The 12,313-nt window shown below is 38.2% G+C and overlaps 1 protein-coding gene across 1 annotated transcript in view; it reads right to left on the bottom strand.

Moving 5' to 3' along the window:
* The window catches only part of LOC131353954 (calponin homology domain-containing protein DDB_G0272472-like), a 21,403-nt gene extending 9,856 nt beyond the window's left edge, over window positions 1-11,547 (bottom strand). The window contains exons 1-18 of the mRNA XM_058391117.1: window positions 9,935-11,547; window positions 9,577-9,684; window positions 9,364-9,423; window positions 8,899-9,121; window positions 8,522-8,636; window positions 7,862-8,081; window positions 7,686-7,760; window positions 7,440-7,598; window positions 6,982-7,094; window positions 6,271-6,336; window positions 6,104-6,160; window positions 5,654-5,832; window positions 4,742-4,919; window positions 3,671-3,828; window positions 3,275-3,421; window positions 1,732-1,826; window positions 854-967; window positions 234-299 (exon numbers count right to left, since the gene is read on the bottom strand). Coding sequence (XP_058247100.1) covers window positions 234-299; window positions 854-967; window positions 1,732-1,826; window positions 3,275-3,421; window positions 3,671-3,828; window positions 4,742-4,919; window positions 5,654-5,832; window positions 6,104-6,160; window positions 6,271-6,336; window positions 6,982-7,094; window positions 7,440-7,598; window positions 7,686-7,760; window positions 7,862-8,081; window positions 8,522-8,636; window positions 8,899-9,121; window positions 9,364-9,423; window positions 9,577-9,684; window positions 9,935-10,240 — 2,439 coding nt within the window. The 5' untranslated portion in view covers window positions 10,241-11,547. The remainder of the gene's footprint in view (window positions 1-233; window positions 300-853; window positions 968-1,731; window positions 1,827-3,274; window positions 3,422-3,670; window positions 3,829-4,741; window positions 4,920-5,653; window positions 5,833-6,103; window positions 6,161-6,270; window positions 6,337-6,981; window positions 7,095-7,439; window positions 7,599-7,685; window positions 7,761-7,861; window positions 8,082-8,521; window positions 8,637-8,898; window positions 9,122-9,363; window positions 9,424-9,576; window positions 9,685-9,934) is intronic.
* Window positions 11,548-12,313: the final 766 nt, after the last annotated feature.

Genomic DNA, 12,313 nt, shown 5'->3' with positions numbered 1-12,313 from the left:
GAAAAAGATACACAATCACACACACATACACAATCATACACATTATCACATGTAGTGAAATGCTTATTATGATCTATTAAGATAATAGTCAAGTTAAAAATACTCAAGGAATGGAATTAACAGTAGACAAGAAAACAGAAAACAAAACGAGATAATAAAACAGAATATGTATAGAATATAGGGGAATATGGAGCATATGGGGAGATTTCATTCAAGTACTCTTATCTATGTACCTGGTAATGGATGTATCTGCCTCGGAGCAGCTTCTGTAGGCAAATCATAGCAAGCTCCTCTTCCTCCTTTAGTTAAAATGAATAAATATATAAATATATCTAATAAAATTTAATAACAATGTTTTTTTATTTCATGATAAAAATCTACAAATACTTACACACCTACTAGTACACTTCTATTTAAAAATGATGAACAAGCAATTAAAAATGATTCGAATTAAGTGTGTTTTAATTATATTCATAGGAGTGATTCAATTTTTGTTTTCATTTCTTTACTTTTCATCTATAATACCCAATTTTTGAAATTAGAATTGTCATTAGATGTCAGATAACGTTATTTAAGGCACAAAAACTAGAATAATGTTGAGTTAGAAGAGTACTGTAACAAAACTAGAGCCCTTGGCTATGATTACGGACCCCACATTCAGAACCATGGTTCTAGATAACACCGCTGGTGTCTAGTATGGGATCTGTCATGGGAACCATGTAGTCAGTCTTCTACAAAATGAGTCTTGTTTTTACAGGCAGCGGTTTTCTAATTCAGTGCCAAGAAAATCAAGATGCAGTAAAGATAGAGCGTGTTTATTTTTTTCCACAGCTAGAGTGTGTAAGTGGTTTACCTCAGGAGGCACGTCCACCGTGGGCGTTGGGGGACGAGGGGCTGGTTTCTCCACCCTATGAAGGAAGCGTAGGGGCTTCTTTTCCTCCACCTGGTCCTTCTTGTCTTTCAGTGCCTGCAGAAGAAGTATTGAATGACCAAACTGTCTGCACTGCAAGCTCAAACAGGCCATCTGTGCAGTTTATAAATTCAGCATAGGGCCTGAATGTAATGCAGATGTACTATATACTCCTAGCTGGTCAAAGAGGTGAGTAAAAGATTTTAAAAAATCACCACTGTTTAATTTTGAACTTTTTTTAAGTATTAAAAAGTTTTCAGTAAGTATTAAAAGCAAAAATGTTTCATATCAAATGCAACTATTTTTTTGTTAGTATATTAGTCCCACAGGATTTCATGCGACTCTTGTTGCTTGATTTTGCGCCATTTTTCAAAATTAGCAATGGAACTTTTTTGTGTTTTTTTTTTTTTTGCTGATATTGTGCAAGCACAGGAATCTCCTTTTAAACTCCTACCCGTGAAGACGTATGTATTATTACTTTCAGTGATAGCTGTGCTCATGTGCGATGCACAGGAATCGAAGCGGGCTTGTTATGACGACATCACACAACACGTCTTGGCCCAAATCTGTGATTTAGCTTGGCGTTTTGCTTGATTTTGCGTTAACTGCTAAATTTTTTCTGAAAACATCAGTCACTCTCGCTTAATTCACTTATTATATGCATAACTAATGAGATACACTGTTTGTTCATGAAATAAATCAAACAAAAATACCCTGTAATTAAGCAGTAAAATTAACACGAAGAAGGTCAGTTCTATTTGAAAGCATGTTGTTCTTCTGCTCTTACCCATTAAAAAGCTGCTGATTAAGTGTTTTCTTACCTGGTGAGTCTTCAATAACATCTCTATGCGTCTTGAGCGTCTGATGGCGTCTTTGTCCTTTCTTGGGACTTTAGGTGAAAGATCTGTCTCCAGCTCTAACAGACCATTCACACACACACACACAAACACACACACACACAAAACAGAAGACACAGTTAGAGATATGCTCTAAGTAACATCTCTGTAATTACACAATAGCAAACATTACAGGTCATACATTTTTTTATTTTCATAAACCAGATGAAATGAATTAGTATAATGATGAAAAACTAATGAACTTAAATCGTCACATGAATGCTGATGGACAAGTTTTTATGTTCTAGCCTGCTAATTGCAATAAAATATTGTGTTATTGTGTCCTTTTAGCTAATTTGTGTGCATAGGGATTGTGTACTGATTAAACCTGGTTTAATTTGTTGCTAGATAAATAAATGACACATCAATCTGCCCTGGAAAAATACCATGTATGTGAAGACAAGGACTGCTCTAGACAGAAAAAGTGAACCTGAACCACAGAACAGCAGATGTTGTGGTGTGAATTCACGATATAAGGTGCAATAAAAACAGTAACTGAGTCGGCTGAAGTGTGAAGATTGTTAATGAAGAGCAGACAGATGGTTTAAGTTCCAGTACTGTTGTTAGCCAAATTGTGTAGAGGCTACTGTAATTTTTACTACACGTATCACAGTGTTGCTTTTCTTTGTACTACAGCACTAATGGTTTCTTCATTCTAATTGGTTGAAAGGTTTTCAATCTTTTTCTATAAAGGCATAGGTTTATATAAAGCCCTTTGTTAACAGTGCTGTATAAATAAAACTTGAATCAAATTGACGTTTGGGGCTATAAATAAGATGAAGACGAAAGGATTATACTTTCACCATGGACTCTAAAATAGATGTGTTCATGACTGTTTTCAACCCAGTGGATTAAATTTAAACCACTGTTACACTGACCAGGAGAAGTGAAGATGTAGGAATGCTCTCAGAGTTTTGTAAAACAACTTGTACTTTCCCATGGTAACCCATGTAACCTTTCTTTGCTGTGCGTGCCTTCATATCTGACATCTTGTATTAAATTAAACACATGAAACACGTCTGCTTTAAGTTTGAAACGGAGGAATGGGTGCATGCTTTCTGTATACATTTTTATCATGGACTTCTTTTTATCAACAAGACGCAAGTTCACGAATCTAAGCAGAAAGCTAAATAAATAAATAATTTTCTTTTCTGATGTCTTCAGTTCTTTCAGTAGCTCTTTTCATTCTGGTCTGATTTGCATTCAGGTAAATAATGTTTGCATAAGCATGTGATTCTGTAACCTGAAAAAAATTGAACAGCTGGACTCAAAGAACTATGGCCAGCTCATTTTGCTGAAATAATTTGCTTGAGCCATCATCTGATGACCTGTGCTATACAATATTATGCCCTGTACTATAAAATGCCCTGTACTATAGAATGTAAACACTTTTATAAAAGAAAACCAACAAGCTGTCTGAAGGCTCTGAACTGAGCATTAGATATGAGGTGGAAGTGATCAGTGATACCTTGGTAGGTGTCGGGGAAGCAGCTCTTGACGACGTTGCTTTGTGATTGTTGATCAGGGAAGACTCCGTGGCGTGGCTTGTTGATAATGTCTCGTCTCTTCAGCTTCTCTTCCAAACCCTGTCTCTTTGCATTGAGTTTACGCAAAGCTGAGAGAGAGAGAGAGAGAGAGAGAGAGAGAGAAAGAGAGAGAGAGCGTAATTAACGAATTAACAACTTCTACTTTGTCTAATATTTATTCTCAATATAAATGCATGTATTTATTTTCATCAGTAATGGTACTATACTAACTAATGATATGTATGGTGAGCTACTATGTATGTAATTGTTTGCATAATATTGACAGATAATGGATGTGGCTTTTCCTCTAATAAAGATGTAAGAGTGTGTGGTCTTACAGCGTTCATAGTCACTGCATATTTTCTGGACTTGTTCTTCTTTCTCTTTCTGCAGCTTGTAAAAATGCTCATCCAGCCTCTGCTCTGTGACCTTCTCCTGTTGTGACTCTCTCTCCCATAAAAAACGCACCAAAAGAGTCAAACGAGTCTCTTGCAGCCTGCAGCACAAAAAGACAAATGTACAGACACCTAGGTATAACAACAATACACACATATTCATATTTACAAGCAAACAAACATAACAAATGACAAAAATTTTGTGAAAAATATAGGTTTGTAATGTTGTCATTACCATAACACGCGTGTTTTATTTCCTATCTCTTTCTACATACATTGGAACCTCAGCATACCACTTATGAATTTTCACCTTAAGAATTGAAATTTTGCAAAGGAATGTGCATCGGCATATGAAGAATTTTCAGCATACGAACAAACCGAACTGAACGCCAGCAAAGTTACGCATACGTCCGGGAGCCGTTCAAAACAAAAGGTTATGAATATTAACTTTTTTTTCCAGCCAATGAAAGCTGTTTGGAAAGAGTCAACCAACAATACTAACGTTGCCTTCGGCTTGTGTTCAAAAGCTACGTGATTTTTTTTGTTAACAGAATGGTGGTGTGGGTGGTCTGTTTTATTTTTAGCCCAAGCTTGGTGACTTCCTGTGAGGATCCTTGACATGGAATGCTTGGCTTGGGTCAGTTCTTTGTAAGCAGCCATACAGTTTACATTGGTCATATTGGTAATATAGGTAATATTTTTGGGTGGCTGGAATGGTTTATTTGTATTTACATTATTTCTTAAGGGAAAATTAATTTCGCAATACAAATTTTTGCCTTAAGAACTCGCCTCCAGAACAAGTTAAATTTGTATGCCGAGGTTCCACTGTAATTGTCTTGTGGCTTAAAAGCAAATACTTGGTTTAGATGCTACTGAAAAATCATCTTGGATACTGACATATCTTGAGACTGTTGTGTCTGTGTATATGTATGTGTTTGTTTAGTGAGAAAGAGGCCATAGGTCAGACCCTGAAAGCATAGCACAGATGTCTGTGGTAAGAGAACTGTTTCTCACTTTTCAATCTCCTGCTCTCGGAAAGCCCACTCCTTCCTCTCCATCTCATCCATCATCCTCTTCCTCTTGTCCAGCTGAGTGAGATCAGTCAGAGGTGGTAATGTGGCCTGACAGGCCCTCTCTTTCCTTGCACTTTCGATCTTCTCCCCCTCGTCCAGGCCAGCAGGAAGCCCATGACCTGAACATGCAATTCCGTTGGTTATTTTCCGGTCTCTAACATCTCAGGCTTATGGACAATATGTTTCTTCAAAGGTACATGAACTGGAATTTCATTAGTAAAGTCTCACAGGCTGAGCAACTTAACACAGCCGCATAAGAGACAAGCATCTTCTCTTAAAGTGTCTTTGAGCCAGATAGCTTAGCACATTCATGGATGGATCATAACAAACATGAGCCATCTGACTTGTTCTTTAGCTGGCAAAAGCCTTGTGCTTCAGCTGGTGCTCTAACATTACCTAGCTAGCTTACTAATATCAATTTAATGCTGTGCACAGCACAACTCGCAATAGCATTTTTCTACAAGAGAAGACGCACTTCCAAAATCCTGGAGCAATAGTTCATAATGTTTGTGGATGTACGTAACTATGTAGATCTTTATGTATATAATTTCAGAGAAACGTTTCTGTTTGCTGTACTGCTCTATTATACAAGTTTCAACATTTAATGTCTTGTATCAGTCGGAATGATAAGGCCAGGACTGTAAGCTCAGAATCTGAAGCAGTAGTTCCTGTTGTTCTCTGGATCATTTTACATTAGCGCCATTTGTAATCAACATGTTTTTTAATCTAGCTAAAGTGTATAGTGTTAGTTTGGGCCAAATTCTCACCTGCTGCTGACTCTCATTATTACTCTCACTATAACATTATAAGTATAGAATACTAAGAATTAAGAGCAGGATAAAGGGGGTCTTGCCTTCTTTGGGGGGAGTGACGGTCAGTCCCACATCCTCAGTCTTCACGGAACTGATGTCTTGCTTTTCCTCGTGGACTCGCTCATCAAAACCACAGCTGTCTCCCTCCCTGGTTTGTTCCATGCTTCCCTCTGTAGGTGATCCCTCAGCTGACTCGTCCAATTTAGTCCTATGCCTCGGCCTGGAGAAGTAAAAAGGCTGATGTTTAACTACTGAAGCATGAAGTGTAGACGAACCAAAGGTGGATTATGGGCTTCGGAAATTAGCAAAATGAGGAAATTAGGATTTATGATTTCCTTAAAAGAAGTGAAACTAAGCAGTATAAGGGTAAAACAAGACACTTCTGTAACTCTTTGTTCGCTAGTTGATTGCTGTTCTTGTTACAGTTCTTTCCACCTATACATGTTATTATTATAGCCATGATATAAACTAATGAAAAAAATTAGCTTTACCTCCTGTTGTGCTTTGGAGCGGGGGAACTTGGAGGCTTAGGCAATACCAGCATGGATCTGAGAGCATCCAGAAAAAAAGAAAAAGAATCACAGGACAGAGTAAATTTTTAGTACTCAGTCACGTAGAATACATTAAAATGGATTTAAAGCTCAAAATGCAAACATACGGTTCAGGAATACTCATGTTGTCAGGTCCATCAAAGGGGAGGCATTTGAACTTTGTCAAACACTGTCTGTTAGGAAGAGGGAGAAAAAAATGAATTAATGTGAAGAAGAGAATGGGGATAATATGATTCCAACACTGGCTGCTGTATTTTTATGTACTACATTCTGCAAATAAATTCTTATCTAAAAAAGCACAACAAAAGGGCATTCCAATTATCTGGTCTGGAGAAAGCAAATCATTTTTTGATATAGTTTTGAAGTGCTAGCTAATACAGGGGAAAAGGTAACAGGGCAGAACCAATCACTCTCAAAACCTACTGTGGAATTCTTGTGCTATTATAATGTCATATAGCATCAAATGCCATAGAGGAATAAAATTAAAATTTCCCTGCAGGCTGATAATCACCAAAGCTGTACCTCTGAAATGTAAGATCCAAAAGTACAACTGGAAAAGGTTTGGACAGTTTATTGATCATTATTAGGTACTAAATTTGGCCTGCAATCACATAGTTTAACCAAAACTGGTAAACACAGTGGCACAGATGAAATTACGCTGGATTTAATTGGGGCAAGCACATAATGCACATGTGAGCAGGAAGCGTGGAGCTATCATTAAAAAGAAAAACATCATAATATAGAAGCATCTTTTAGAGTGTGGCTATAGAGGGTTTCCGCTTACACTGAAACACACTGACACTGTTTGCATTACTTACTTCCTGACGACAGCAGCATCATCACTTTCTGCAGGTAGGGTGTGTAGCTTGAGGATTCTCAACCTGAAAACCTCTAGCTGCTTCTTCAGATGATCCATCTCAGTTTGGTTCACCTGAAACCAGAGACACAAAACATTACAATGAGATGTATATTCAGAGTTCATCAGAGCCTTGTTTTAACTTTAAAAATTAACTCATCTTTCTGATTTCACAGAATACCATATTGTGTTTTGCTTTTCTTTAAGGAAAGCTGCAGCACATTTAGTGTTCTTTTTGCTCTAGCATATAATTTACCTTACAACTGACTTGTTGACTGAAATCAAATGTGCTAGACCAAGCAATCACTGAACAATTCTGACAGGAACGGGAAACCCGTACAATGATATTTTAGCAACTTGTTTTTCAGCAGGCCCAACAAAAAGGTTTTTCATGTTAAGTCACAGATCTGCTCTGTTCACCTTGCAGTCCAGTTCTTGGAAGATCTTCTCATGAGCCTTTTCACAGGTCTCCTTATGGTCAGAGAAGTTGCTGAAAAGATCCATGAACTTCTTCTTCAGCTTGGCTGCTGTTTTATCACACAGGAGGACCTTGTTCTCCAGTGTCTGCATTTCCGATTTCTGAATGAGGGAGAAGAATTTCACCCACTGAAAGTGACATTCGATGGACTTTGTATTTGATAATGCGTTATAATTTAGGACACTCACGATGTCTTCTACAGTTTTCATTATCTCCTTGTCTGCGATCTTCTCGTCCAGCTCCTTCATAAACTTGTACAGTTCCTGAGAGATAAGCATATTATTACATGTATCTTTCTGTGTGTATAATACTGTAATGCCAGTGCTGAATTTTCCATGACTTTTATAACCTCATTATTCCTTACCTCGGTGTGACTTTCTTTCTGTTTCTTATCCTTCACCAGCTGGTGGGTGGTTGTGCGGAGCTTCTCATACTCAGCCTGTAGTTGCAGAACAGCCTCCTGCACATTTATAGGCTGATGTGTATCCTGCATTTCCTTCTCTAAGCTTCCCTTCTGTTCCCTGAGTGCCAGCACTTTCTGCTTTACATTTTGGAGCTCCTCATGCAGCTTCTGCACTTCAATCCTGTCAAAGTGTATGTTACATTGTAAGAAAGATTGTGAGGATGTATTTAGTAGAAATTTGTGGCACGGAGGACTGATGACTTATTCTACAACTGTTTTTTTTACTATCTGTTCAGATTTCCACATCCATACATTTTTCTCTTGACATTAATGTAACCTTGAATTCAAAATCCTGCTTTTTAAATTCATCTCTTTATGGTTAAAAAGACTGGTGTTTACGTCTGTGGCATATATATGTTACACAGATTACAAGTTAAAGGTTACAAGTACATATGTACATTGCATGTCCATGTAGCCCTAGCTAATAATATTTCAATTTGCATATACAAAAATACTTCCTCAGATTCTTAGATATAGAATTTAATGTAATGTAAGAGAAGTAAGAGAAGGATCTACAACTGTTCCCAGTGTTGCTTCCTTTGGCCTGAGAATGGAATTTACCTGAGGTCAGCTGTTTGCAGATGATGCTGCTGCCCTAATCCAGAGAAACTGTCTCTGCTCTGGCTGACTGTCACCTGAAACTTGGAAAACCTCTCCAGCATATTTTCTCTTTTTCCTAAGCAGAAAAATTAATACATGCTTCTAATACCTAGATTTGGACCAGCTACATATGCACAGCAGAAAAAGGGGCACTAAGACCTAAATATCAGACAAATCACAATATTTGAATTGTGTTGTTTTAATGTTTTTATCTATAAGACTCTCTTTTAAACATAGTTGTCAAACTGCAGTTAATGAAATTTGTATTATATAGTTATATGCCAATATTGGCCTATAGTTTATTTGCTCTTGTCTTAGTAGTTGCATAAGCATGTCACCTTCCAGGCGCTCCACATGAGCCTCCAGGCTCTTCTGCATCTTATCTAGTTGAGCTATATCCATCAGAGCTTCAGGTGACTCTGGGTTCTGCTCAGCCCCACTGCTGACCTGGCCCAGGGCTCTATCAGATATGTTCGTTGAAGGGTCTCTTGGGGTCGAAGAGACATTAATCTCCCTACTTGTATCTGGGAACCCGGTGCCAGTGATGCTTTCTTTCAGTTCCTGTATGAAAATGGATCATATATCCACCATTATGAAATCTTGAGAGGACGCAGTTCTCTAAATTAGGACTACATGCAATGCAATCAAGCAACCGAATCAAGCATTTGTTTGCTAAACATCTCAGATGGTATGTTACGTTCATTTCAGTAAATTATCACATTCTATCCAATCTGTTTTAATTAAGCAGGTTTTCTAAAGTATTAGCTATTCAAACTGCACACAGTGCCAATCCATCATCTTACCTTCAACATGTTTTGTCTCTCGATGACGAGAGCCGCTTGCATTTCCTCCAAAGTCATACACTGGATAAACAAGATTATGAGCAGGTTTAGGTTTTGTTGCATTTTACTGTTTACTGTGTGCAAATCAACAGACTTCAGTATGAACTGATGTTCTGATTTTGACCTAGTTGAATGTATTCGATAAAAAGGAGTGAGGTTTATGTATGTGCTCACCTGACTAAGCTGATTTTGAAGCCTTTCCACTTCTTTCTTCAGCCTGTCTTTCTCCTCCCTGAGCTCCTGATTCTCATCTCTTCCTGACTCTTGCATGAGACTTGTAGACTGAGGACAGAACATATGGGCCTTCAGATACTTATTAAGGTTTCAGTTCAAGTTTCTACACTAAGATTTCACAGACAGACCATTAAACATGTCAACATCACAGTTACTAACAGTAAGTAGTAAAGCTTAATGTGGAGGCTAATTTAAACAACGTGTAAAATGGGGTAGAAAACATTACAGGTATTTGTGTAGTGTTAGATTTCTGCTGGACAAGAAAACGAAGTTCAGACGATAGAGAATGGGGTCATACCTTGGACACTGCTTCCTCGTTGTCCTCCAATTGTTTGCTCATGTCCGAGATGGAGAGGCTTGGAGGCTGCGACTCATCTACATCCTGGCCAACGTCCTCTTTCCTCCTCTTCTCTGTCTCCATCTCCATCATGTCTGCAGTCTCCATCATGTCCACAGTCTCCTCGCTGTCCTCTGTGTCACTCATTAAAGCGAGCAGCAGAACTCGTAGGGACGTAAAATTCACAACGTCCCCTTCACTGCTGAAGGACTCGTTCAACAGCTCTAGCAAACTTTCTTGTGATATTTCTTCACGAAATTCACTCATCGTGTCTCGCTAACAGTTTCGTAAATAACAAATCTGTCTATCGCGCTGATCTGACCTTGACTTTCGTTCTGGTTCTGTTCTGTTGCGTAACAAATTCGAAAACGTCACCGTAGAGAACTGACCGGTCAGCGGTAACTATTGGCAACCGGAAAGTAGTCTTTCCCAGTCTCTCCTTACAAGAGCAATGAAAAACACTTCACCAAACCCCAAAATCAGTCATGTCTGCCATATGGCAACAAAAAAGCGCCTAGCTGCTAACTAGCTAGGTCAGTTTTACTGACGGAGTTTGTAGCTTGCTGCACCAATAAATAAACCTAAAAATGAAGAAACAAACACATACGTTAATAGTAACAATTTACAGCATTTACCAACTACACACATATAATAACAGTATAATTGTGTAAAACTGAATGGCCCAGTGAGCACATACGTCTTTAGTATGTCCCCATATTCATCTGTACGCCTACATACCTCTAGACTGGTATTATTTCAGTCTATAACTTCATTCAGTCACACAAAAGGAAGAAAGTTGCTCTTCATTCATCAGGTAAAAGGGTCAAACCATGATGTTGTTGTGAACAGGGCAGAGGGTAAATGATATGGCAAAGTACATGAGAAATACAGAAATACATCTATGTCATAATTTTCCAAAATCATGCAGAATGAAGACAATAAATGTAGAGGATCCTGATTATGTTCCAGGGCATGCAGGTTGCACTGATGATGATGATGATGATGAACCTAATGATATACTAATAACTTAATGACACAGATATTGCTTGTAGCCAAAAGCAATTTTTTTTAAGAAGACACAGCTCATGTATATCCCAGATCAGACTGCAGATGCTCTGACCAGCACCTTGGCTAAACATCACCCATGGCTGAAGGTGGACATTACACCATTTACCACCCCTGACATTGTTCCCCCTGAAGTCAGTGCACTTGGGTCTCCTCTCACTTTAGCAGGCTTTTCACTGATGAAATGGTGAATTACATACATAAGCGAGCGAGTCAATGTTTACTATGCTCAAGTGAATGGATATCCAATCTAGAATATTCTAAAAGAGATGCAAGAGTTTCTCACCATTCAGCTCGACATGGACGTATATAAATTTCTCATCACTAGTTGATTATTGGAATTCACAAAGCCAGTTTGACTGGAGATGTTGTGAACAGAAGGAGATGTATGGTCTCTGCACAGATTCATTCCTGTCACAGCTAACTATAGCTAAGTTCTACACCATTTGCCTATTTCTGACATGCTAAGGCTGACATTGCTGGAAATGTCATAACTCCTGGAGTAAAATGGCTTAAAAACTTGCAGTTCATGGAAGAAAAATTCACTTTACAAAATTTACTTTACTTTTTAATTTACAAAGCTTGTTCTTGTCGTGCAAAATGAATTCATTTCCTGAAAATTTTCTTGAGAATGTTATGAATTAAGACTGTGCCTGAATAAAACTGAATTAAAATCACTAAAATGGCCTGGATATTTTATTGACAACAATATATACCAATATATGGATGTATATGACGTATGTACCGATAAGCATGCGTCTCTGTTTTCTGGGTTCCATACTCCTCTCTGTTGTTGATCTCTCATACTGGCCCAGGTTAGTGCACAGCTTAATCCTGGGGAAGTAAAAAGGCTGAAGATTGAGTATTAAAGCATAAATAGCAGGAAGGTGGATTATGGGCTTAGAAACTAGGATTTAATTTTGATTTTGCACCACTTTCCACTTATACATGGTTAAAAAAATTATTTTTATGTCCTCTGGTGGACGAAGTAAACTGGGAGCCTCAGGCAATGCCAGCATAGTGAGGAAGAGATAAAAGAGAGGAAGAAGCACAGGACAGAGTAAATATACAGTACTTAGCCATGTGGAAGACATCCAGATAGATTTAAAGCTCAAAAAGCAAACATACAGACCAGGAGTAATTATCTCAGGGTGATCACAGGAGAAGCAATCACAAGCTATCTGTTTTGAAGAATGAAAGAAGAGTAACAACAGCAGCAGCAGTGAACTGAGACGGGTAGGTGCCAGTCAATTTAGGGCTTTGTGGGCATCTTAC

This window comes from Hemibagrus wyckioides, linkage group LG06 (assembly GCF_019097595.1).
Source record: "Hemibagrus wyckioides isolate EC202008001 linkage group LG06, SWU_Hwy_1.0, whole genome shotgun sequence".
NCBI lineage: Eukaryota > Metazoa > Chordata > Actinopteri > Siluriformes > Bagridae > Hemibagrus > Hemibagrus wyckioides.
This window is presented reverse-complemented; position numbering and strand designations above follow the sequence as displayed.